Source organism: Lissotriton helveticus, chromosome 1_2, assembly GCF_964261635.1.
Source record: "Lissotriton helveticus chromosome 1_2, aLisHel1.1, whole genome shotgun sequence".
NCBI classification, from domain to species: Eukaryota; Metazoa; Chordata; class Amphibia; order Caudata; family Salamandridae; genus Lissotriton; species Lissotriton helveticus.
The window spans coordinates 259,692,559-259,715,343 of NC_136058.1; the positions used below are offsets into that span (position 1 = coordinate 259,692,559).

The 22,785-nt window shown below is 45.6% G+C and overlaps 1 protein-coding gene across 3 annotated transcripts in view; it reads right to left on the bottom strand.

Moving 5' to 3' along the window:
• Nucleotides 1-2,875: 2,875 nt before the first annotated feature.
• TSPAN1 (tetraspanin 1) overlaps nucleotides 2,876-22,785 on the bottom strand; it is a 412,115-nt gene continuing 392,205 nt past the window's right edge. For all 3 annotated transcript variants that reach the window (XM_078671704.1, XM_078671705.1, XM_078671702.1), the window contains exon 8: nucleotides 2,876-5,533. In XM_078671704.1, the coding sequence (XP_078527830.1) occupies nucleotides 5,477-5,533 (57 nt within the window). In that variant the 3' untranslated portion in view covers nucleotides 2,876-5,476. The remainder of the gene's footprint in view (nucleotides 5,534-22,785) is intronic.

Consider the following 22,785-nt stretch of genomic DNA (forward strand, 5'->3'; position numbering starts at 1 on the left):
GAACTGTCACATGTCATAAACCAGTGTATAAAAGACCAGGTCTCAGAGAGCCTGTCAGAGAGCACCTCAAGACGATACCTTGTTGTCCGATCTGATGTGTTCTGCTCCGTCGGAATAAAACGTGTTTCCTGTCTTCCTGTCTCCAGCGCCTGCCTCTTTATTTGATAATCTTTGTAAGGTATTAGAGGCGTTTAACGCCGGGCAAAATTACTGAAGAGACATCGATTAAATTGCCTGACCATTTTTGCTGATCTTCTTCAATCACCCCGCCCCCTTTTTGTCAGACAAAATTGGTAACTTTAAGGCTCATAACTGCCAAGTACTGAGCTGTCAAATGAGGCATCCATATCAGCTCCTACCGGCTACTTAAGGTTTTTTTTATCTGCTCAAGACGGAGCGAGGAAGTTTATAAGACCTGTTTTTCCACACAAACTTTCAAAGTCAATATTGAAGTCTGACACAGGCTACTTAAAAGATCACATCTCAATGGGTGCTGCCACTCTTACTTATGGGGGGCTATGCTCTTAGAGCCTGGTCACATTAGTACAGAAATCGAACATGGATACCAATAATCCAGGCAGCTTCTGCCCTATCACCATCTTGCCTGATATGGTAAAACATCCCCAAAACACTGCTGTGATTTACCAGTAGGCCAACATCCTGCTTCTTAGTAGCATTTCTCCTATGCATACTTGGCTCAGGACATGGCAGGGGACTCCAGTGGGCTTCTGCATCAAGGTTTTAAAAATATGGTAGATAGTCATGCCATTGGTTAAACTTGATCTTTTAGAAGCATGGCAGTAGGCAAATTGTAATCAGGCATCCAATTAAAGTAAAACATGTCCAAAACAGCAATGCCATAGAAGTTAGAAACAGTTGGTTCTCTACCATATGGCACCTTACATCCAGGGGTGACAGCATGACATGGTTGAAGGCAGTTTTAACCAAGTGCTACAGTCAAAATAATGATAAAAGCACTTAACTATAATAATAGGCTAATGACATGAACAATCTACAGATTTATGGCATGACGGACGGAATAGGGCCCATTGGGACGGCAGAGGATAGAACCTCAAACAGCCAGACAGTACTCCGTCTGCCAAATTTACTATTGCCAGCAAAGCAGTAATCTTTATACATTGAATGGAACCGTCATTGGGTTGTTCTTTTCAAAGTAATAAAAGTTTAGTGGTCGGCTGCCATCACTTTTGACAGCTGTCCACCAATCTTTTTGAATAAAAAAAAAAAGAATTTAAAAAAACTACCAGAGCTTGGGGTTGGTTACTGAAAAACAAAAGGCTAATGACCCCCAACACTCTAAGAGATTTCTTCCAGGGTGTCGGGGTCACTATTGTTTTGTTCCTGGCTATCACTACCAGATTTGCCTGTCAATGTTGGACCCAAACTCCCCCGTTCCCCATAAACATTATACCTCCACTTTGAACAGGGCGGTTGGTATAATTTCCTTCCTAAGGCAGCCGCTATTCCGTAAGGCCGTCAGAGGAAGTGTTCCATCAACAAAGCCAACGGGTGCTACGATGACGAAATACTTAAGGTTCTCTCATCTCTACATGAGGCAGGCAGTCTGTGGGTTGCGCAGGTAGAGCACTTCTTCACTCATTGCCTCTAAATCTGGTCGTTATTGTTTTAAAATTGTCAGCAGAGGAGCACCTCAAATACCAAATCCACCAACGTACAAAGGGGAGATCATAAAACGATTTACAGTTGTTCCTACAGATAGCATGTTCCAGGCAGCAGATGTCGGTGTATCAATTGTACTCAGTGCTTGAAATGGAAAAACAGAAGTGCAGGTACTCTGTACCAGAGTACCTGCTTGTTTCTGAGAAGTGCCGGTACTCTACAATTAAAAGTATTCAATTCCTCTTGGAAGTGTCGGTACTCTCCCTCCCAAAACTAAAAAGGTGCCTGTACTCAATAACAGACCATTTAAAGCACTGATTGTATTTGAACTAAATAAGTGTACAATATTGGTCTCAGTGGTGTAGCCGTGTGTCCCACAGCATAAAGTATGACAGTTGCTGTAGTCAAAAGGTATTATGAGCAGATCAAAAGATGTAGGTCCTAAAATAATGATTAAAAAATTGCAGTAAGGCGCAGTAAGACCAGATAACGCCACAATGAGGTCTTGAAACAGGGAGTGGTATATGTCAGACGTTTCGGAATTTGCGTAGGAAGCACAAATGACACACAGACTTCTATTGCCCTGAAGAAGTCCCCAAGGGGATGAAACATATGTTGGCTCACTGCTTCTTTGACCATGTCTGCAAGAACAACTGTAAAGATTAGCAAAGGATATGTATAATTGCACAGTAGGTCCAGGACATATTGGTGGTACCTACAGTCACCTTTGCTGTCCAGTGGTGGATTTTGCGACAGAAATGTATCCGATGAAAAGACGGTACAAAAACAATGGGGTCAAGATCATAGCTTCTGACCTGTACTGGGTAATAAGATGCTTACATACAATAAAATGCCTTAGCAAGATGGCTCATGCGAAGTCTGGAGGAATAAAGTAAAATTAGACGAAACCTCTACTTGGCACGCCACGAGATGGTGGATGCCATATGTTTTCACTTGTGGAGGCAAATTAAGAAAATACTGAACTGTGTGAGAAAGACGCACCTGGCAAGGTTGAGAATGTGCTACACAGTGTTGATTTAAGTAACTGGTGAACACAGGCACCAACTAAAGTGCTCTCATCGAAAGGTACAAGTACATTATGATGGAACTCAATGTTCTCTTTCCTAGTATATAGCCATTTATTTATATTAAATATCAGATTGCCTTCAATTGCCACGTTTCAACGTTACATGTTTTGCTTGCCTTTTTATACATGAAAAATTATGACAAAACCTGATGGTCAACCATATCTTTTTTAATATTCTAAATTACAAAAAAAGTGCTCTTTTTTCTACAATAGAAAATAATTTACTGTAAAGTAAGATAAAGTTACTATTTCACAAGCAGATGTAAAAATAATGTACAGGACTACCTGATTTACAATCATGTTTCAAATCATTCAGGAGGAACAAAACATGCTGGTATTATATGAACTTAGAACAGTACAATGTCCTTTGGAGGATTTGAGCCCTTCATGTAATCCCCAGAGATGGGGGTGTGGCAGGACACAAGATCCTTCATTCAAGGCTTTAAAGAAATTAAAAACTGGAACAACAGCACAGTCTGAAATGACAAAGGATTTGTGAGCAGTAAAAAGGGAGTGAAAAATAGGGTATCTGCTTTGCCAACCCCTGTAGATCGTAGACCAGAACAATTGTTTGAGACACACTCTTGCTTTTGCTCACTTCATCGCTCTGTTAAGAAGGTAGGGATATAACAAGCAGAATGTTGCTAGATTCTACATTTTGGACGTCTTGGTGTCTTTCTTACAGACTGTAGAGTAAGAGATTCCTTCATAAAATGCATTGCTGATAGAATGGTGCAGATGTGGAAATGTGGTTCATGAAATAATACGATGAATTGCCAGAGTGAATCATCACTAGACGAGGCCTTTCAACTGATTAATCCTGGAATTTACAACGAAACGCCAGATCTGAAGACTGGAAGGTCTGCAATAGTCCAGACAGTCCAGAAGTGAGGTGGTGATGCTTGTCACAAAATGTACTGCCGACAGCTTTCAAGGAATGCCACCCTTCACAAGTACAATCAGAACCAATAGAACGAATACAGGGAATATGTAAGATTTACTCATTCTGCTTAAAGTGAGAGATGTGTACATTACCCTCTATAGTTATCGCTAATATTCTGGGTTCCAGCTGAAGGCTGACGCATTGTTTGTTAGGGTGATTGGAACAGAGACAATGCATGTGATTGGCACAGTATAAGGCAATCTGTATACGGCAATGTAGATTTGTTGTAAAAGGACAGGCATTTATAATTACTTAGGTACTTGCAACATCTTCATTCCTTCCTATATCAAAGGTTAAATGTGAATTCTGTCTGTTAAATCACCAGAAGCTGGATCATCACAACATGACAGGAAAATAACCAATCTTTGGAAAGTACATTAATTAGGGAGTCAGGCCTGCTGATTGTGCCACTTCATTTCATGATCCACCAAAAGGTTAGACTAGCAGCTCTTTCTGTGAGGCACAGTCTTTGACAAAATTGGTGGATTTCAGCTTTGGGCATCATAGAAACGAGACAAAATCCACAATACAAGGCAAATGTGGATTTGGCACAAAAACACTTATTACTGCAGACTAATCTCATTCAACAAAAAAGCTAAATTTATCATTGAAATGGCGTTTGAGACTCAGAAAATTGTCATTTTCATTTTTTTCACAGATAAACAAAGGGTATGTGTAGTTCTAAGAGGCAAACAAACCTCTTCTTCACAAACACAACTTATAAACTCAAGAAGATAATGGAAACAGTACTTGGTCCAATGTTGGCATGGGGCTTCAGGATATATAAAAGGAAATTCCCAATGTAACTGCAAGTACTTTGGATTGAATTAGACATCCACTGCCAGCAGTGGATGACGTTAGAGCTCTCCCACCTGCATAATCTTTCGAAACCGGGTGGGCTCCTGCCTGGAAATGTTGAAAGTTGAGACCACAGTAAGACTTGACTATCTGGAAAGTAAATCCTGGGAGGTGTGCAAAAAAAACTATGAAAACAATATAGGGGCTGCATTCTTTTAGCAATGAAGGCTTGCAAGAACGCAGGGTAGAGGAGCAGTCTATCAAACCAGAGGATGCACACGTCTCCAGACTTGAAGTGCAAGACATACAGATGGAATGGAGTGTGGGATTCTGGTTACACCATGGACTTACGAGCGCATCTGTGGCCTGTCGAGGTACAGCCTTTGCTAATAAACTACAGAACCTGCTCCTTAAGTGCCCAAATGTAAATGCCACACTCAGCACAGAGAGGTAAAGAGTTACAAGGAGAAGCCGGCCAGAAATTAGTCAACAAGGCCAGTTCAAGTTACTACAAGCCTCCATTTAGGGAAGGTGAACAAAACATTTTAGAGCTTTATGTACAGCATAAAGGCATCAAACTTAAAGACAGGAAGGTATGAAACTCGTCCCACATACAATATTTGTGCATTTGGTAAACAAGCACAGATTGGCAACGGGCCTGACAACACAGCCTGCAGTAAGTCTTTCTTGGATGGGGGAAGAATTAAGACCACACATTTTTCACAATATGCCGTAAGTCTTTTGTACCATAGCTTCAACTGGGAAGCAGTGGCCACGAAGATGGAGGAAAATGAAGTACAGCGGGATGACAATTATTTGTAAAGTGCTATGTAGTCCCCTAGGTTGGTCTTTCATGAAGTCAAATTCTCGTGTTTCTTGGTCTTGGCAACAGGTTAGCGTCAGGAAATCAGTTCATTACAAAAGCCAAATCATCCAATCCTCCCCCCCAACCCTCCATAGATGTTGCAGTCTGGTCATTAGTGTCTTTCCAGGTCTCCTTGGTGAATCTATGCCTTATTATCGATATGGCAATACAGGTACATGGCCACCACCATTGCTGCGATCTGTCAAAAAGCAGAGACAAAGGTTACTATGCATTAACTCGTCCATGTTATCACAGAAATCCTGCAGTAGAAAATTGGGTCAATGTATCATCACTGAAATATATCAGAAAATAACTGAGCCAATATGTCATTAATCACTGATACAGTAATCGAGAAGTAAGCCCATCATTGGTGGACGATATATAGCAGAAGAAATCTCAGACGTGATCAATCATTAAAATGTAGCAGAAGAAAAATCACGACAATATGCCACCAATCCCTGAACTATCGCAAAAAAGGAAGCCAATAGGTCACCGATTACGGAAATACAACAGATCAGAACTAGAGGCCAGATGTAGGAAGGCTATTACCGGTCGGTAATGGCCGAAATCGCCGTTACCGACCGGTAATAGACTTTTCCTATGTAGGAGGCACATTTACCGATTTGGTAAATAACGAATCAGTATTTACCGATTTGGTATTTACCGAAGAAGCATTTACAGATTCGGTATTTACCGAATCGGTAAATGAAATGTAGGAAGCTCTTCAAAGAGTGCTTCTGGGCTTTAAGGATTCGTTATTTACCACCAACTATTAGGTGGTGGTAAATAATGAATTCCTATGTAAATGCAAATCTGTGCATTTACACCTGTGCCATGTGACCGACATACATGCCCTTAGGGCTTGTATGTGTGCCACATGTGCACTCAAGCACTAATCAGGGGTGCAACAGGGTGTCAAAGTGACACCCTTGACTTTTTCCTAATTTTACTGAATCGGTAATTACCGATTCGGTAATTGACATTCAGTCATATGGGCCTCCAGGCCCATAGGAATGAATGGTAAATACCGAATCGGGTAAATACCGAATCGGTAATTACCGATTCGGTAAATACCGATTCTTAACGATTTGGTATTTTTTAATCGATTTTTTACCCACATAGCATTTATTGATTCGAAAATACCGAATCAGTAAAATTCGATATTTTCGAATCGGTAAATTTAAATTACCTACATCTAGCCCTAGGTCAATAAGCATAAATCACTGAAATACAGGAGAACAAAACTTGGCCAATACTTTCCCACTCACTGAAATATCATAAAAGAAACTAAGTCAATAGGCCATCAATCACAAAAATATAGCAGAACACTGAACCAGTGGGTGATGAAGTACTGAAAATATGGCGGAGGAAATATCTGCCAGTGAGTCAATCCATGAAATATTAAAGAAGAAAACTAAACCAGGAGGTTATCAAGAACTGAAATAGCACAGAAAAACCACTAATCTGATGAAACAGCAGAAAACAGAGGCAGCAGGTCATCAATCACTGAAATGTAGCAGAAGGAAACCGGCTATCTACAACTTCTTTAAATTAGATCATTACATCACTGCGATCTGACAGAGTGTGTTACTTTAAATGCAGATGCATTAAAGTATCTTTGCTTTTTTATTTTCATTCAGTCCAATAAATGTTACTGGAGCCTGGCACAATATGGATGCTACACTGCACTAACAGAGCATTTAACTTTTATGCACTTTGCACAGTAGGAGTACCCAAAACAAAGGATCACTGGGCAGTCAGTGTCATACTCTCAGGCTGCCATTTTAAAACGGGGGTTAACCAGGAATTGACAATTACAAGTGCCATGAATATCACTAGTTTGTTTTGGGTCACTAGGGACCGTATTAGCCACGGCTTTGCTGACCCCGGGGCACTTTGCTAATATAGAAGGGGATGCAGACGCTTGTGCGTACGCTTCTATAATACTGATGGTGCTGGCGCACCTAAAGCACCAGCGCTATCAACAGAGGGCATTCCCGCATTTGCAAAGCAAAGGGGCGTGCCCTATACAAATGAGGGAATTCCTTTGACTCTGCGGCTCGCCATATTACTGCCGCGGGCTCAGAGTCAAAGAGGCCCTCATGAGGCGCACTGACAGTGCGCCATTTAAAAGGTGGCCACTGTCAGTGCGCCTCCTGACCGCAGCCCTCTGCAGGGTGTAAAGGGGGTCCAATGGACTGCACCCACCTGCACTGTGAAAACAAGCAGTGGCTGCTCAGTGTTTTCACATAAATGCGCTGCCCCAGTGCAGTGTGAGTTCGCAGCTGCCCTGAGGGCAGAGCATTCACCATAATGGGGCGCTTTGGCATTGTTTGCACGTGGCGCACCTTTTCAAAGGTGCGCCAGGTGCAAACAATGCCAATACCTAATATGGCCCCAGATATCTTATATATGGGCATTTTGTCACTATGTCCTTGTGCACAGTGCAAAGGCTCTTGAAGACGAACAATAGTTAATTACCTGTAATCTGTGGTTCTCCAGTATTGGTGTCTTTCATAGATTCACATGCCTGAATCATTCCCCGTCGTCGGAGTGGGAGTCCCACGGTATATAAAAAAACAATAATATGCCATAATATCCTTAGAAAAACTTGGTAATAACCAACCAGGAAGTAAAGTAGCCCAAGCTACAAGAGAAAAAACGTCCACACTCATGACTATCCTAGTCATTTTGTATAGTCCAAACTGCAGCCAATCAGGCGACAGCACCCACCAGAAAGTACTCCCCAGAGGCTCAGGCACTCAGATTTTCTCGCACAGGAGTGAAGGTAAAACAACCTAGCCTACGAGGGGAGATGGGCGGGTCGCATGTGAATCTATGAAAGACACCAATACTGGAGTACCACGGATTACAGGTAAGTAACTATTCTCGAGTATTGGGGTGTCTTTCATAGATTCACATGTCTGAATCAGAGTAGATAGCAGTATATAATAATGCTTGGAAGACGCCATCTGTAGCATAAGTTTGTACATATGAAAAACACATAATCATATATTAAAATGCCTCATACCTAAATGCATGAAAAAATGTGCAGTTACATGAGAATGTACATAATAATAGGCATGAAATAAGCGTCTGGAAAGCAATACAGAGGAGGGAAAACAGAGGCTCACCTTATCTGAAAAGATTACGCAGAACTGCTTGATCCACTGAAGCATCAGTCCCGCTGGCTGCATCCAAAACAATAATGCTTGGTGAAAGTATGTCTGCTAGACCAGGTCGCTGCTCTGCAGATTTGCTGAAGAGGAACTACAGCAAAAAGAGCAGCCGAGGAAGACAGCTCTTGTAGAGTGTGCCCTTGCAGTTGCCTGTTAAGGTCTTCCTGCATGTTTATGGCAAAAGTCAATAGCTGCAGAAATCCATCTAGCTATGGTTTGTTTAGACACCACTTGCCCCTGTCGTATTTTTCCATAAGCGACAAACAATTCATTGGATTTGCGTATTGCAGAGGTCCTTTGTAAATAGAACTTTAAACATCTCCTGATGTCAAGGGTATGCAATGCCCTTTCCGCAGGGGATTGCGGATTAGAAAAAAATGTCCTTAAGATGACTGTCTCATTCAGGTGAAAATCTGAAGGCACCTTAGGCATAAATTTTGGGTTTGTGCGGAGCACTACTGAATTGGACATGAACTGTAAGAAAGGTGAATGGATAGTAAAAGCCTGGACATCACTGACTCTTCTAGATGAAGTCAAAGCCAACAACAGAGACACTTTCCATGTTAGGAATTTTAAATCTACCTTGTGAATTGGTTCAAAAGGGTGGCGCATGAGCTGCGCTAACACTATATTGAGATGCCATGATGGAGGTGGACGACATACCGGAGGAAACATTCTGAAAATTCCTTTAAAGAACTGCTGTATTATTCTTGAAGAGTAAAGAGAGGTGGACCCATCTTGACGGTACCTTGAAATGGCTGCTAGGAAAACCTTTAGTGTTGCGTGAGATAAACCTGATCTAGCCAGGTGTAAGAAAAAAGGCAATATCTGATCTGGCGTTGCTTGAAAAGGATGAATCCCAGCTGATTGACACCAGATACAGAACCTTTTCCATTAAAGTCTGTACGTCTTTATCGTAGCAGGTGCTCGTGCATTAGCCAGTACCTCCTTACATTCTGCAGAGATATTCAGATGGGTAAATTCAAGGTACTCAGGCGCCAAGCTGCTAATTTTAGAGAGGCCGGGTCCGGATGGTAAATCTGACCATTCTGAATGGAGAGGAGATTCGGTATTGGTCGAAACTGTATTGGATCGCACTCTGAGAGGAGAATGAGCTCGGTGAACCAGTATTGGCGAGGCCACCTGGGGGCGATGAGAATCAGGCGACACGGCTCTTTCTTCATCTTCCGGAGAACTCTGGGAACCAACGGTATCAGAGGAAAGGCGTAAGCATATATTTGAGACCAGTTGATCGAAAACGCATTCCCCTGAGAGTGCCTGTGGGGATGCCAGCTTGCAAAGAACAGGCATTTGCTGTTCTTCTTGGTCGCAAAGAGGTCTAGGTTGGGATGAACCCACTGCTGGAAAATCCGATCCACCGTTGGTTGATGAAGTTCCCATTCGTGGGTGGACACCGTTGACCTGCTGAGGGTGTCCGCTAGAACGTTTGCCGTTCCTGGTACATGAACAGCCAAAAGATTGATTCTGTGTCGTATCGCCCATGTCCATATCTCCTGAGCTTCTTGAGATAGATGAACCGACCGAGTTCCTCCCTGTTTGTTTAAATAATGCATGCTTGTAGTATTGTCTGTGCAAACCAATACCGTGGCCCCTTGAATGATTGCACAAAAGGACTTGAGGGCTAGGAAGATGGCTCTTAGTTCTAATAGATTTATGTGCCAGACCTTCTGTTGAGGGCTCCATTTCCCACTGACGTCAGCCCTTGAAGATGTGCTCCCCAACCCTCGAGGGATGCGTCTGTGGTGATTGTGTAGTTTGGCGCGTCGTGAAGGAACGTGCAACCCTTCTGTAAATTTCTTTCCTGGATCCACCAGAGAAGAGCCTCTCGGATGCGAGGGGTGACTCGAATAAGATCTTCGAATGAGCCGGAGACCTGCAACCATTGCAGGTTGAGTTCTTCCTGAAGAGGGCTCATCCTGAGGCGGCAATTCGGTATCAAGGGAATGCAAGAAGAAACCATTCCCAGAAAAGACTTGAACTGTCGGACTGAAGCTGACCTTCTTGATAGTAAAACCCGAGCCATGTCTTGTATCCTCTTTTGTCTCTCGTCCAATACGAAAGCTCGGACCAGCTGTGTGTCCAAGGTTGCTCCCAAGAAAGCTTGTCTTTGGGACGGTTCCAGTTGCGACTTGCTGAGATTGATGGATAGACCCAACGACTGGAAGAGAGACAGACACCGTTGGACATGGATGTCTGTGTTTGTGTAAGAACTCGCCTTGATAAGGCAATCGTCAAGGTAGGGAAATATTTGTATTCCCTCCAGCTGGAGGTGTGCTGCTACTGGAGCTAGGACCTTTGTAAACACTCTGGGAGATGAGCGTAGTCCAAAGGGGAGGAAGTTGAACTGAAATTCCCTGCCAGCCACTCTGAAACGCAGGAACTTCCTGTGACGGGGTAAAATGGGAACGTGGAAATACGCATCTTGAAAGTCCCAGGTGGCTATGTACTCCCCTGCCGATAGAAGATGCAGTATTTCTTGGAGTGATAGCATCCGAAACTATAGTTTTCTCAAGTACTTGTTGAGGGCACGAAGGTCTAGAATTGGACGCCATTCCCCAGATTTCTTCTTTATTAGAAAGAATCTGGAATAGAATCCTGTTCCTCTCTGAACCTGAAGGACTTTTTCGATTTCTCCTTTTTTTAACATCAGATTGATCTGGGAAAACAACTCCTTGAGATGAGATGGAGGTGGGCCCCTTGGGGGAACATTTAGAGGAAATTTTTCGAATTCGAGGGCATGGCCCTTGGCCACAATGTCTAAGACCCACATGTCCGACGTTATTGAGAACCATTTTGAGTAAAATTTTGAGATTCTTCCTCCAATTTTTATGTGGGAATGCGGCAGTAGCGGTGGCAGGTGATGACAATCATTGCATTTTATTGGAATCTTTTCCGCGCTAGGCAGACTTCCTTTTGTTTTGGGAATAAGTTGTGTTGCGCTGGCCGTAAGATTGGTAACGTTGGGACTGGTAACGTTGATTCTCCTGATAAGGTCTGTAGGAAGATTGCTGACTATAACTTCCTCTAGTATTGGACGATCCACATCCTCTCGCACCCCGAAAGGGCAGCTTTCGAAATTGTAGGGTGCCAAGGTATCTGGCTGTTTCCGTGTCCTTTTTGATTGTTTGCAAGGCTTCCTCTACGTACGGGCCAAACAAAAATTCCCCGTCGAAAGGCATGTCTAAGATCTTAGCTTGCACCTACTGGCGAAACAACGTCGCCTTTAACCAGCCTTGCCGGCGCAGGACAGCGGCCCCGCTAGCTGTCTGAATCCAGTCGAAGCCACATCAACTGCAGAGTCTATAATCTCGGCCGATAATCTCTCTCCCTCTTGCAGTATTTTCAGAGCTTCTGTTTTGGAAGGTTCTGGAAGCATGTTGATAAACGGTGAAATGTCCGACCACATTTGCTGGTCGTACCTGCCTTGAATGGCTAAAGAGTTTGCAGCCCGGACCGTAGTTGCTGTCATTGTAGACACACGTTTCCCAATAGCATCTAGACGACTGCCGTCTCTATCCGGTGAGGCTGTGATCGGGGAAGAAGGATTTCTGGACTGCTTCTGTGCAGCCTGTACGATCACCGAATCTAACTTTGGGTGCCCTATAAGGCAAGCTGGAGACTTGTCAGGTGCCTTATATTTTTTATCTATTCTCGGCAGTACTGGAGGAATAGATGCCGGAGTGGACATCACCCTAAGTCCCTCTTTCCAGATGAATTCAATAATTGGTATTGACTTAGTCTGCTTCCTTGGCTGGTCCTTGAAGTCATAGAGGAAGCATTCCTCTTGTGTAGTTTCCATCGGAATAAGGAATCGTTGCGTCCATAAGCAGGTGGAAACCTCCAATATCCACTGGAGGTGAATCTATAGTAACCGGAGGTGAAGGAGAAGGTGTTTGGACCTGATAATCGTCCCACTCCGACAACAAGGATCTGTCATCAACTTCACCTTCCTCTCACTCTTCTTCGTCAGATGATTGGTGATCTTCAGGATGATGGGAAGCGACAGGCGAAGGAGGCCTTGGAGACCTTAAATCAGACGTGGACGCTTGCACCACAGGTGTAGGAGGCACGGAGTCCGCTGACTCAGATGGTGGAAAACGCCTGTAATAATCGTTAATCATGTGCTGTAGATTCGTTAGTAATGCCACAGGCATCTGAGCTGTGGGGAAACTAGTAATAGGTGATGTCACATGCTCAGGCAAAGGTTGATCATCTTGATCTTCTTCTTGGTACTTGATGAGCAATTCTGAAGGACTTGTTGCTGCTCCAAACCTTCCATCCAAATCAGAATCTTCCTCACTATCCTCAGAGTCCAGCAATTTCTCAGGAACCTGTAAGGGTACCCTGTGAGGCGACAGGTGCGATGGAGATAAAGGTTCCAGTCCAGAACCACGTCTCTGTAGCAAAGAAGGCTTCGGCGTTGATGTTAAAGCCATAGATGGTGACCAAACCTGATTGGTTGTACATGTAGACAGTTGCGGCGTCGACGGAGGAATCGTTGACGGGCTCGTCGACGGAGGAATGGATCCTGACGATGATAAGGTCGAGGAGGGTTTCGGCGACGACTGAGTCTTCGTCGACGATGGAGCCTTAGTCAACGATGGAGCCTTCATCGACGATGGAGTCTTTGTTGACGATCTGGACGGTGTAGGTGTCGACGGAATCTTCTTAAGCTTGGCCGTCAACGGGGCACTGACGATGGCAGATGAAGATTCTCTCGTCGACGAGATAGGCTTGACTGAGACATAGACCAATGTCGACGGAGGAGAAGCTGTCGACATGATCATCTCAGGTTTAGGTGAAGAGAAGGTTACCGTAGAAGATGCGTCGAAGGAAACCTTCGTCGACGAAGGAGTTGTTGACGGCGCCGTTGACAACAGGGTCTTCTTCTGAGGAAAAGTCTTCTCAAAAGTTGGTTTCCGAGGTAAATTTTTGGTCGCTATTCTCGGGTGTGTAGAAGGCAAAAGTTTGCTCTTAGCAGGGGGAGTAGCCTTGGAAGTATATGGCCTCTCAGACCCCTTAGAAGATTGTTGCTTCTTCACAACCTTGGCCCCAGGAGAAGATAACATCTCTTCAGCAGCTCTCTTCCTAGAATCTGTAGTAGACCCAGAGGCAATCCTACAGGATTATCTTGATCCTTGAGCTTCTGTAGCCACAAAAGCAAGCGGCCCTCCCTGTTCTTGAGGGTCTTCTCAGGGAAGGTCCTACATATCTTGCAGTCCTTCACCTGATGGTCCGGGTACAGGCAATAAATGCACTTCTTGTGGGGATCTTCAGAGAAAAGCCGGGGCTTACCACAAGACTCACAAGGCCTGAATAAAGATTTCTTTGAGTAAGACATCTCAAAATCAAGGAATCTTGAAGGAAAAAGAGAAGTACTGAGCAGAGCTCAGGGAGACTCCCTTCACACGACGTGCGGTAGAAAATCTGAGAGCCTGAGTCTCTGGGGAGAACTTTCTGGTGGGTGCTGTCGCCTGATTGGCTGCAGTTTGGACTATACAAAATTACTAGGATAGTCATGAGTGTGGAAGTTTTTTCTCTTGTAGCTTGGGCTACTTTACTTCCTGGTTGGTTATTACCAAGTTTTTCTAAGGATATTATGGCATATTATTTCTTTTTTATGTACCGTGGCACTCCCACTCCGACGACGGGGAATGATTCAGGCATGTGAATCTATGAAAGACACCCGTACACTGGAGAACTCATGGTTCTTGACTGGGAGCTTCTGCAAGTCCTGAAGCAGGAGCTTCATTAGTCATCACAGACAAAGCCTAAAATATCCAGCATGGCAGCCTTACTGTGAACGAGTCAAAGGATGTCGGTCACCTTTAGCAGGAAAGGGTCTGCATAGTCCAGCAGAAGAAGTAAGATCACTGCATTGCATAATTAGTGCACTTTAATATACTCCGCAAAATTTGAATTTTATTTTCAGAGAAAATCCACTGCTGTGTGCCCATGCAAAGCATTAGACAAATATGTTATTATATATTTTGTTAATTAACAATTTTGAGCTGGTGGTAAAATAAAGCACAAACTCTGAGTGAATTCAGCAGTAAATGACAGACTCGAGTAGGAGTGTATTTCCAAATTGTGAGTGATTTAATGAAATTATATGTATTATTAGGTCATACATTATGTGAAAGATGATCTGAGAGGCTTTATAAAAATCCCATTTCATGAAATAACGTCGAAGATGTGAGACTATACCCAGAAAGGAGTGTCTTTTACCCATGAAATCCCCTCAAATTCATATCAACATTTTGGATCAGAACCGTCTTAAAGACACACAGTTTCCTAAGGGTGGACAGGTAAGTTTGTTAAAGACTCAGTCTGTAGCAGGTCTTTAAAACTTAGCTGCTCTGATCCTTGAAGGAAAGTCTACATTCCCCAATTACCAGAGATATTGGCCATATATGACTGAAATCAAGAGGATTATGGTGTTGTCAGAAGGAGGATATGAAAACCAGGGTATTCGTCACTCCCACCTCCACAACTGATTTTGTTCTATGCAGTGAAAGCTAGTAAGCCTGCAACTATCAGCAAGACACACAGAGATAGGTAGAAAGCTTTCCCTACACATTTGATCCCAGGGAACTGGCAGCTCGCGGCAAGTCGGACCTCCCCCCTCCCCCCGCCTCCAAATCACAACAGTCAATGACCTCAATGATCATTACCCAGTGGCTATAACGAACATTCAAGATGACCATGCCCCGCTAAATCTACAAAGATCCAAAATTAAAGACAGAAACCCTTGGTTCAGTGGGTCCCTCAGCAGCGAAAGAAGATCCCTCTGGGAGTCAGAAAGAACCTGTAGACAGCACCCCTCAGCCGCATACATCTAAAACGCCTCCGCCAGGCCAGAAATTACTACAACTGAAACATCCTCAACTCAAAAATATAATTCTTCTGATCCGAACTGGGGAACGCCAAGAACAGACCCCACAAACACTTCGAACTGGACAGTCAATGACCTCAATGATCATTACCCAGTGGCTATAACGAACATTCAAGATGACCATGCCCCGCTAAATCTACAAAGATCCAAAATTAAAGACAGAAACCCTTGGTTCAGTGGGTCCCTCAGCAGCGAAAGAAGATCCCTCTGGGAGTCAGAAAGAACCTGTAGACAGCACCCCTCAGCCGCATACATCTAAAACGCCTCCGCCAGGCCAGAAATTACTACAACTGAAACATCCTCAACTCAAAAATATAATTCTTCTGATCCGAACTGGGGAACGCCAAGAACAGACCCCACAAACACTTCGAACTGGTCAAACACCAATCAAACAAACTGGCCAAAACATCGAAAGAAACCCCAAGTCACTTATTTCATCAGAGGAATTCTCCTCCTTTTTCTCTGACAAAATCACAGCCTTAAGAAACGAACTTAGATCCGCTACTTATTCGCAACCCCTTCCAGATCTGCCTTGTCCCTCCGTGCTGCCTCCACAGGCTTCACCCAAAAACCATGCACACTGAACCAACTTCAAAATCTATGACGAACACTCCGTCTCGAAAATCCTTTCCACCTTTAACCCAAACAACCACTTTAATGACCCACTCCACTCTAACTGCCTAGCTGCCGCCACCCAATCCATCATGCATAGCGGGACTGCAATAATTAACGCCTCCCCTCTTCAGGGATCCATACCCGACTCTCTGAAAGCCGGCCAAGTTCTCCCCATTCTAAAAAAAAAACGTCGCTGGATCCTGCCTCCCCCGACAACTTTAGACCTATTTCTAACATCCCACTCTTAGCTAAAGTTCTGGAGAAGTGTGTGCAACAGCAGCTGAGCCAGCACATCAACAATTTCCACTTACTAGATGACTTCCAATCCGGTGTCAGGCCTTGGCACAGCACGGAAACCACCATTCTCCACATCGTGGAGGATGCCCTCCAAGCCCTTGACCAAGGCAAAACCTGTCTCCTTATCCTCCTAGATCTTTCCTTGGCCTTCAACACAGTCAACCATGAGAAACTACTCGAACGACTCAAATTCAGGATGGGAATGGATGGCTCTGTTCTTAAATGGTTTGAGTCCGTCCTCCACAACCGGTCACAGAGATTCCTAATTAATGGTAACCTGTCTGCTCCCTCCCCAGTCACGGTTGGTGTCCCCCAAGGATCTACCCTGTCCCCACCCTCTTCAACCTTTACCTAGAACTGCTTGCCAAAGCACTACACACAGCGAATATTTCTTACCACATGTACGCTGCCGACACCCAGATCTACATCAAAATCTCCTCTCTATAGGAGATTCTTTCCCTGAATGAAGCCTTGAAATGGACTGTCCAATGGCTCTCCTCCAATCAGCTCAAACTCAATGCAAAGAAGACAGAATTTCTTCTAATTTCCCCACCCAAAACCAACCCTGAGACTGGATTAAGGCCATCACAGCCTTAAACTGTCCTCCGACCATCGTGGACTCGGCCAAATCCCTGGAAATAACCCTGGACTGCAACTTAAACATGCGGTACCACATCAATTCGATGGCCAAATCAGCCAGATTTCACCAGAGCTATCTAAGGAAACTGAAACCCTTCCTTGATACTCCCGACCTAAAAATGGCAGTCCAGGCACTAGTCATCTCTAGACTGGAATATGGCTGCTCCACCCTCTCGGGTTTACCCAAGATATCCCTGGCACCTTTAAAAGCCTGCCTCAAAGCGGCTCAAGGAAGTTCGGCCACATTTCACCACATCTGAAAGCTCTGAACTGGTTTACTCTACAGGCCAGAATCCAACTCTAAATGGCATGTATCATGCACAAGGCATTATACTTAAACTCCCCGGCATTTCTTGCCCAGAAACTCGTGATATCCGGAGGAACCAGAAACTCTCGGTCCACCAGAGACCTCTTCCTCCAACCTACACGTTTTAGGAAAAAGAAAACTTACAATCAGGCTTTCTCTGCGGCCGCACCAAGAATATGGAACTCACTCACGCCAGCCATCAGAAGAATCCCTTCACTGGCTCGATTAAAAAAGGATGCCAAAACCTTCCTAATGGGCACATTCCTCGCCTACATTTTTTACTTCTATTTCACACAAAGACCTTGCTGTATTTCCTCTCTAATGCATCCCCTGGAGCACACTGACACTATCTTCCTGGCACCTCCGGGCATCCCGCATAGACCGTGGGACCTTCGTTTCTCGCAAAATGAAACATAAATTGTACTTTGTCCCTTTTATCCCTTTGTATCCAGCCCCTCCAAGTCTTTTGTATACTACTGCGGATTCCTGTAAAGCGCTCTGATACCCTAACGGGTCAAGTTCGCACTAAAATGTCCTCCTCCTGCTCAGGCGCCCCACACAAACTGGTTATTCAACACAGGTACGAGAGGTAACCTCAATGAGTGAGGTCATGATGATGTTGAACAATGAGGGGATCTGCAGAAAGAAGAGAACTGCGTTATTCCACACCTGTGGCAGTGCCAGTGGATTAGGAATCAACCAGATGCTCGCCATAAGTACGGTCACCTTTAGAAACAGGTCATGCACAGCAGCATCACTAAAGGACTGTCAATGTAAACTTGGAAACACTTTTCCTGCAGCAAGTTGAGGTGGTCAGGTCAACTTAGAAGAGGGGGCTTTGTTTTAAGTTGCTACCATCCACTGCCATGTGCTGGATATGATGAAACAGACACTACAGTAAACTGTACATATACATTTTCATGCTTGTTTTCTGGTTGCATATGTGTACAGCAGCAGTCTTCAGAACCGGTTTCACTGTGCATTTCGTTTGATCAAAGCAAACAAACCCAGAGAAGGTCAAATTTTTTGGGCAAAACTAAGAGGCGATTACAATGCCGTTAGGAAGGGCTCTGGATGGGATTCGCTATTGTCGAATCTGATTCGGAACCATTGTTTCCTGCCGAATCGGTCACCTTTCCAGACGACCGAGTACAATGCAAGGAAGCTGTATGGTGTGTCCGAATCGGTTCCAAATGGGATTCTGGTAGTCAGAGTCATTCGGAGCCGAATCGTACAGCCCAATTGAGAGTTTCCGAATGAGCAAGTATGATGATTGATTCGGACAGCCATACCGAATCAGTTTGACAGACAAAATGGCTTTTGAAATGGTCTTTGGGGGCCCATTGCGGGCACTCCTTCACCCGGAGGAGTCTGAATGTGGCCCGTGGGTGTACCCAAGGGACCTCTCTTCCCAACCATGCATAATGTGGCAGGCACCATGGGGTGCCCGCCCCAGGGTGCATGGTTTTCCCCACGCACCCCTTTTTCCAATGGGAGCCTGCATTCTCATTCGGGACACAGGCTTCCATTAAAGTCAATGCGAGTCCGACTGAACAGAGTCTGTAAGCCAGTTTTACCAGTTCCAGTTTTAACGTCTTTATTTCGAAGTTTTCCTTCATAAAAGACAAGCATATAAAATACATACACAAAACACATATCTAATATATACAAATTTATACATACAGTTAGAATTTTCAAAAGTCTTATTTAAAAACAAATAAATGACAGTGAAAAACGTTTAAGTACACGTAAATACAATTAAAAAAAGTCAATTCAAGAATGCTACCCAGGAAATATATGTTAGTAAAATTGTCACTCAGCTACTGGCTCTTCGTGCAAGTTATCAGAATACTAGTTTGAAGAGTAAACTTCATTACTCAAGCATTACAGTGTTTATACTGTAGATCTTCGAGGGGATCAGTATGAGGTACATGGATAAAAATCATACAAATCCCAAATGCAGATGGGGCCGTCACCTACGTGGGGCTGGCAGGATCGTAAATAGGGGACAGTGTTCCTATTCCTAAATTTAACAAGGATTAGGTCCCCGGGAATGTCCTTAGGTAGAGAGCCTAACCAGCCCACCCTTCTGGCACTCAGTATACCTCCATCCTTATTGGGTGGCAGTGGTCTATTTTTATCTAGCCAGAAGGTGACCTTGTGTAATAGGTCCTGGTATCTCTCGGGTTTCCTGCGTGAGGGAGCTGGTACTCCAGAGAGAACTAGCACAAAGGGGGCGGCTTCCGGGGGCAGGTCTATATGTGCTGCTCTGTTTGGCTCTGCTCTAGCAGCTGGGTAGTTTGTTAATAAGGGTTTGGGGACAATTTTAGTGACCAGTGGAGGTTGGCACTTAGGGGGCTGTTTAGTAGTCCGGACATTTATTTTTGAGTTGTTCAAGGGTTTACGGCCGGTTCTAGTATCAATTAGGGGTAGCATGCTGGGAAGTTGTCTATCAACGAAAGCAGGTTTTGTTATGTCCGTCAGCATAGGGCCTGCAGGTACAGTAGGTGAGGTGGTACAATTGGGTATTGCCATATTTATAACAGATGAAGAGTTAGTCTTAATAGCCATCTCTATACTTGTCAGCCTATCCCCTAAAGAAGTAATTCGTTCTAGCAGGGGTGCCATTACAGATTTTAACAATTGTTCAAGCTGAGGCATTAATTGCAATAGAGGATCATCCAAGCGTTCAGCGACCCCCCTGGGTATGATGGAGTTTGTGGCAGGCGTTGGGGGATCGATACAAAGTTTTTGATTTTTAGGTTGGAGCTCGCAATCATTTGTCCCGTCATGTTTCCTTTTCATACTTTGGGCCGGCAACACCACAGTGGCCTGAATGTTATCCTCATTGGGTGGTAGGGGAGGTTCACAAGTTCTATCAGAGGGACCGTTAGTAGTAAGGCCTTTTGCGGGGGGGGATGTTATTGGGATGAACTTAGTCCCACACAGAGCATTTAATTCCTCCCAGTAGGACAAGATTGGCAGGCTAGCTGGGGTGTGTGACGAACAAGTTACTTACCTTCGGTAACGATATATCTGTAAGAAACAGTAGTTAGTATTAGATTCCTTACCTTAGAATATCCCCAGGCGTCAGTCTGGATCCGGAAACTTTTGCGTAGCAGTACCCCTGCGCGTCGGTAGGCGTCGTCTGCAGGCGTCCCCTGCGGCTCCGCGTCGTCGGCGTCGTGCGCCGTGATGACGTCGCTGGAGTATATAGACGCCGCCTCCGCGCGCTGACGTCAGTTCTTTGCACACAGCTTTTCCGCGCCAGAACACGCAGAGCCATGTGAGAACCAACACTGGTGCCATTTGAAAACTAGGGACCTGAAAGGGATGTCCTTAACCCTAGGTATCAGTTCGCAGAACGGGGAGGATGGGTGGGGCGGTAAGGAATCTAATACTAACTACTGTTTCTTACAGATATATCGTTACCGAAGGTAAGTAACTTGTTCATCTGAAAGAAACAGGTTAGTATTAGATTCCTTACCTTAGAATAGATACCCCAGCAATACCAACCCCGGTGGTGGGTCTGCGAACCAATACAACCTACACCAGAAAGTCCTGGAGGACCGAACGGCCAAAGAAGCCATCCCTCCGGACTTGACTGTCCAGGCAGTAGTGCCTCGCAAAGGTGTGCAGCGAGGCCCACGTGGCCGCCTGGCAAATGTCCTGCAAAGGGACTCCCCGGCCCAGGGCAGTAGTAGCCGCCGTGGCCCGAGTGGAATGGGCCCTCAGCCCAACAGGAGGCTCCTTCCGAGCCAAAGAGTAGCATGCTTTGATGCACAGGACGACCCACCGAGAGATGGTCCGTTTCTGTACCGCCCTTCCCTTCTTCTCACCCACGTAGCCAACAAACAGTTGGTCATCCACCCGGAACTGGCGTGTGCGATCCATATAGAACGAAAGCGCACGTTTTGGGTCCAGACGATGGAGCCGCTCTTCATCCTTTGAAGGATGCGGAGGCGGGAAGAAGGAGGGCAAGGTGATGGACTGCCCAATGTGAAAAGCAGAGACTACCTTGGGCAGGAAAGAAGGTCTAGTCCGAAGAACCACCTTATCAGGATGAACAGACAAGAAAGGAGGTTGAATAGAAAGAGCCTGGAGCTCACTCACTCTCCTGGCAGAGGTGATGGCTACCAGGAAGGCCGTCTTTAAGGTGAGAAGACGGAGAGGACAGGAATGAAGGGGCTCAAAGGGAGCGCACATCAGGAAAGTCAAAACCAGGTTCAAGTCCCACTGAGGCATCACGAACGGAGTTGGAGGATACATGTGCGCGATGCCCTTCAAGAATCTTAACACAATAGGGGACTTGAACAAAGATGGCTGATCAGGTAGCCTCAAGAAGGCGGAAAGGGCAGAAAGATAGCCCTTGATAGTGCCCAGAGCAGAGCCCTGCTGGGCAAGGGAAAGGAGGAAGAGGAGAACCTCAGACAGAGGGGCAGAAAGGGGATCCACAGCCGTTGCTGTGCACCATGCCACAAATCTGTTCCACCGGCAGGCGTATACCGACTTTGTGGAGGGACGCCTGGCTGCCAGAATGACATCACAGACTTCAGGAGGCAAGTCAAATGGCCTCAACTGTCGCCGCTCAATCTCCACGCATGGAGGTGGAGACTGGACAGGTTCGGGTGGAGGACCGTCCCCTGCTGCTGCGACAGAAGGTCCTCCTGAAGGGGCAGGCGGATCGAGGGACCGACTGTCATGCTGAGTAGCTCGGGATACCAGTACCTTCGAGCCCAGTCCGGAGCCACAAGGATAACTTGGGCCCGGTCGCGCCTGATCTTCTTCAGCACTCTGGGCAGAAGTGGTATAGGCGGAAAGGCGTACAACAGACCGCAACTCCACTCGCGCCGAAAGGCGTCGCCGAGCGAGTGCCGTCTTGGAAACTCCAACGCGCAGAACTGATGACATTGCGCGTTCTCTTCTGTGGCGAATAGATCTAACCAAGGCTCTCCCCATTGCTGAAAGAGGCCTCTCGCCACATCCGAGTTCAGACGCCATTCGTGATCCACCGAGCACCGACGGCTGAGTTCGTCCGCCCTGGCGTTCAGAGAACCTGCCAGGTGTTGAACCGTCAGAGTCACGCCCTGACGTTCCAGCCATTGCCAGAGGCGCAGAGCCTCCTGGCAAAGGGTCCACGACCCCACACCGCCCTGTTTGTTGCAGTACCACATGGCGGTGGTGTTGTCCGTGAACACCTGCACTACACTCCCGTTGACAAAGGGGAGGAATGCCTTCAGTGCTAGGCGAATCGCCCGCAGCTCCAACATGTTGATATGGAGCCGGGACTCCGCCGGAGACCAGAGGCCTCTGATCTCCGCCTCTCCCAAGTGGCCACCCCAGCCTTGGAGGGACGCGTCCGTCACAACCACGTGCTCCGGTTGGGGAAGGGAGAGGGATCTGCCCCTGACCCAATCGCGGTCCGTAAGCCACCACTGCAACTGTCTCGCAGTGCCCTCCGAGATCAGGACATGGTCGGATAGGTTGCCCTGATGCTG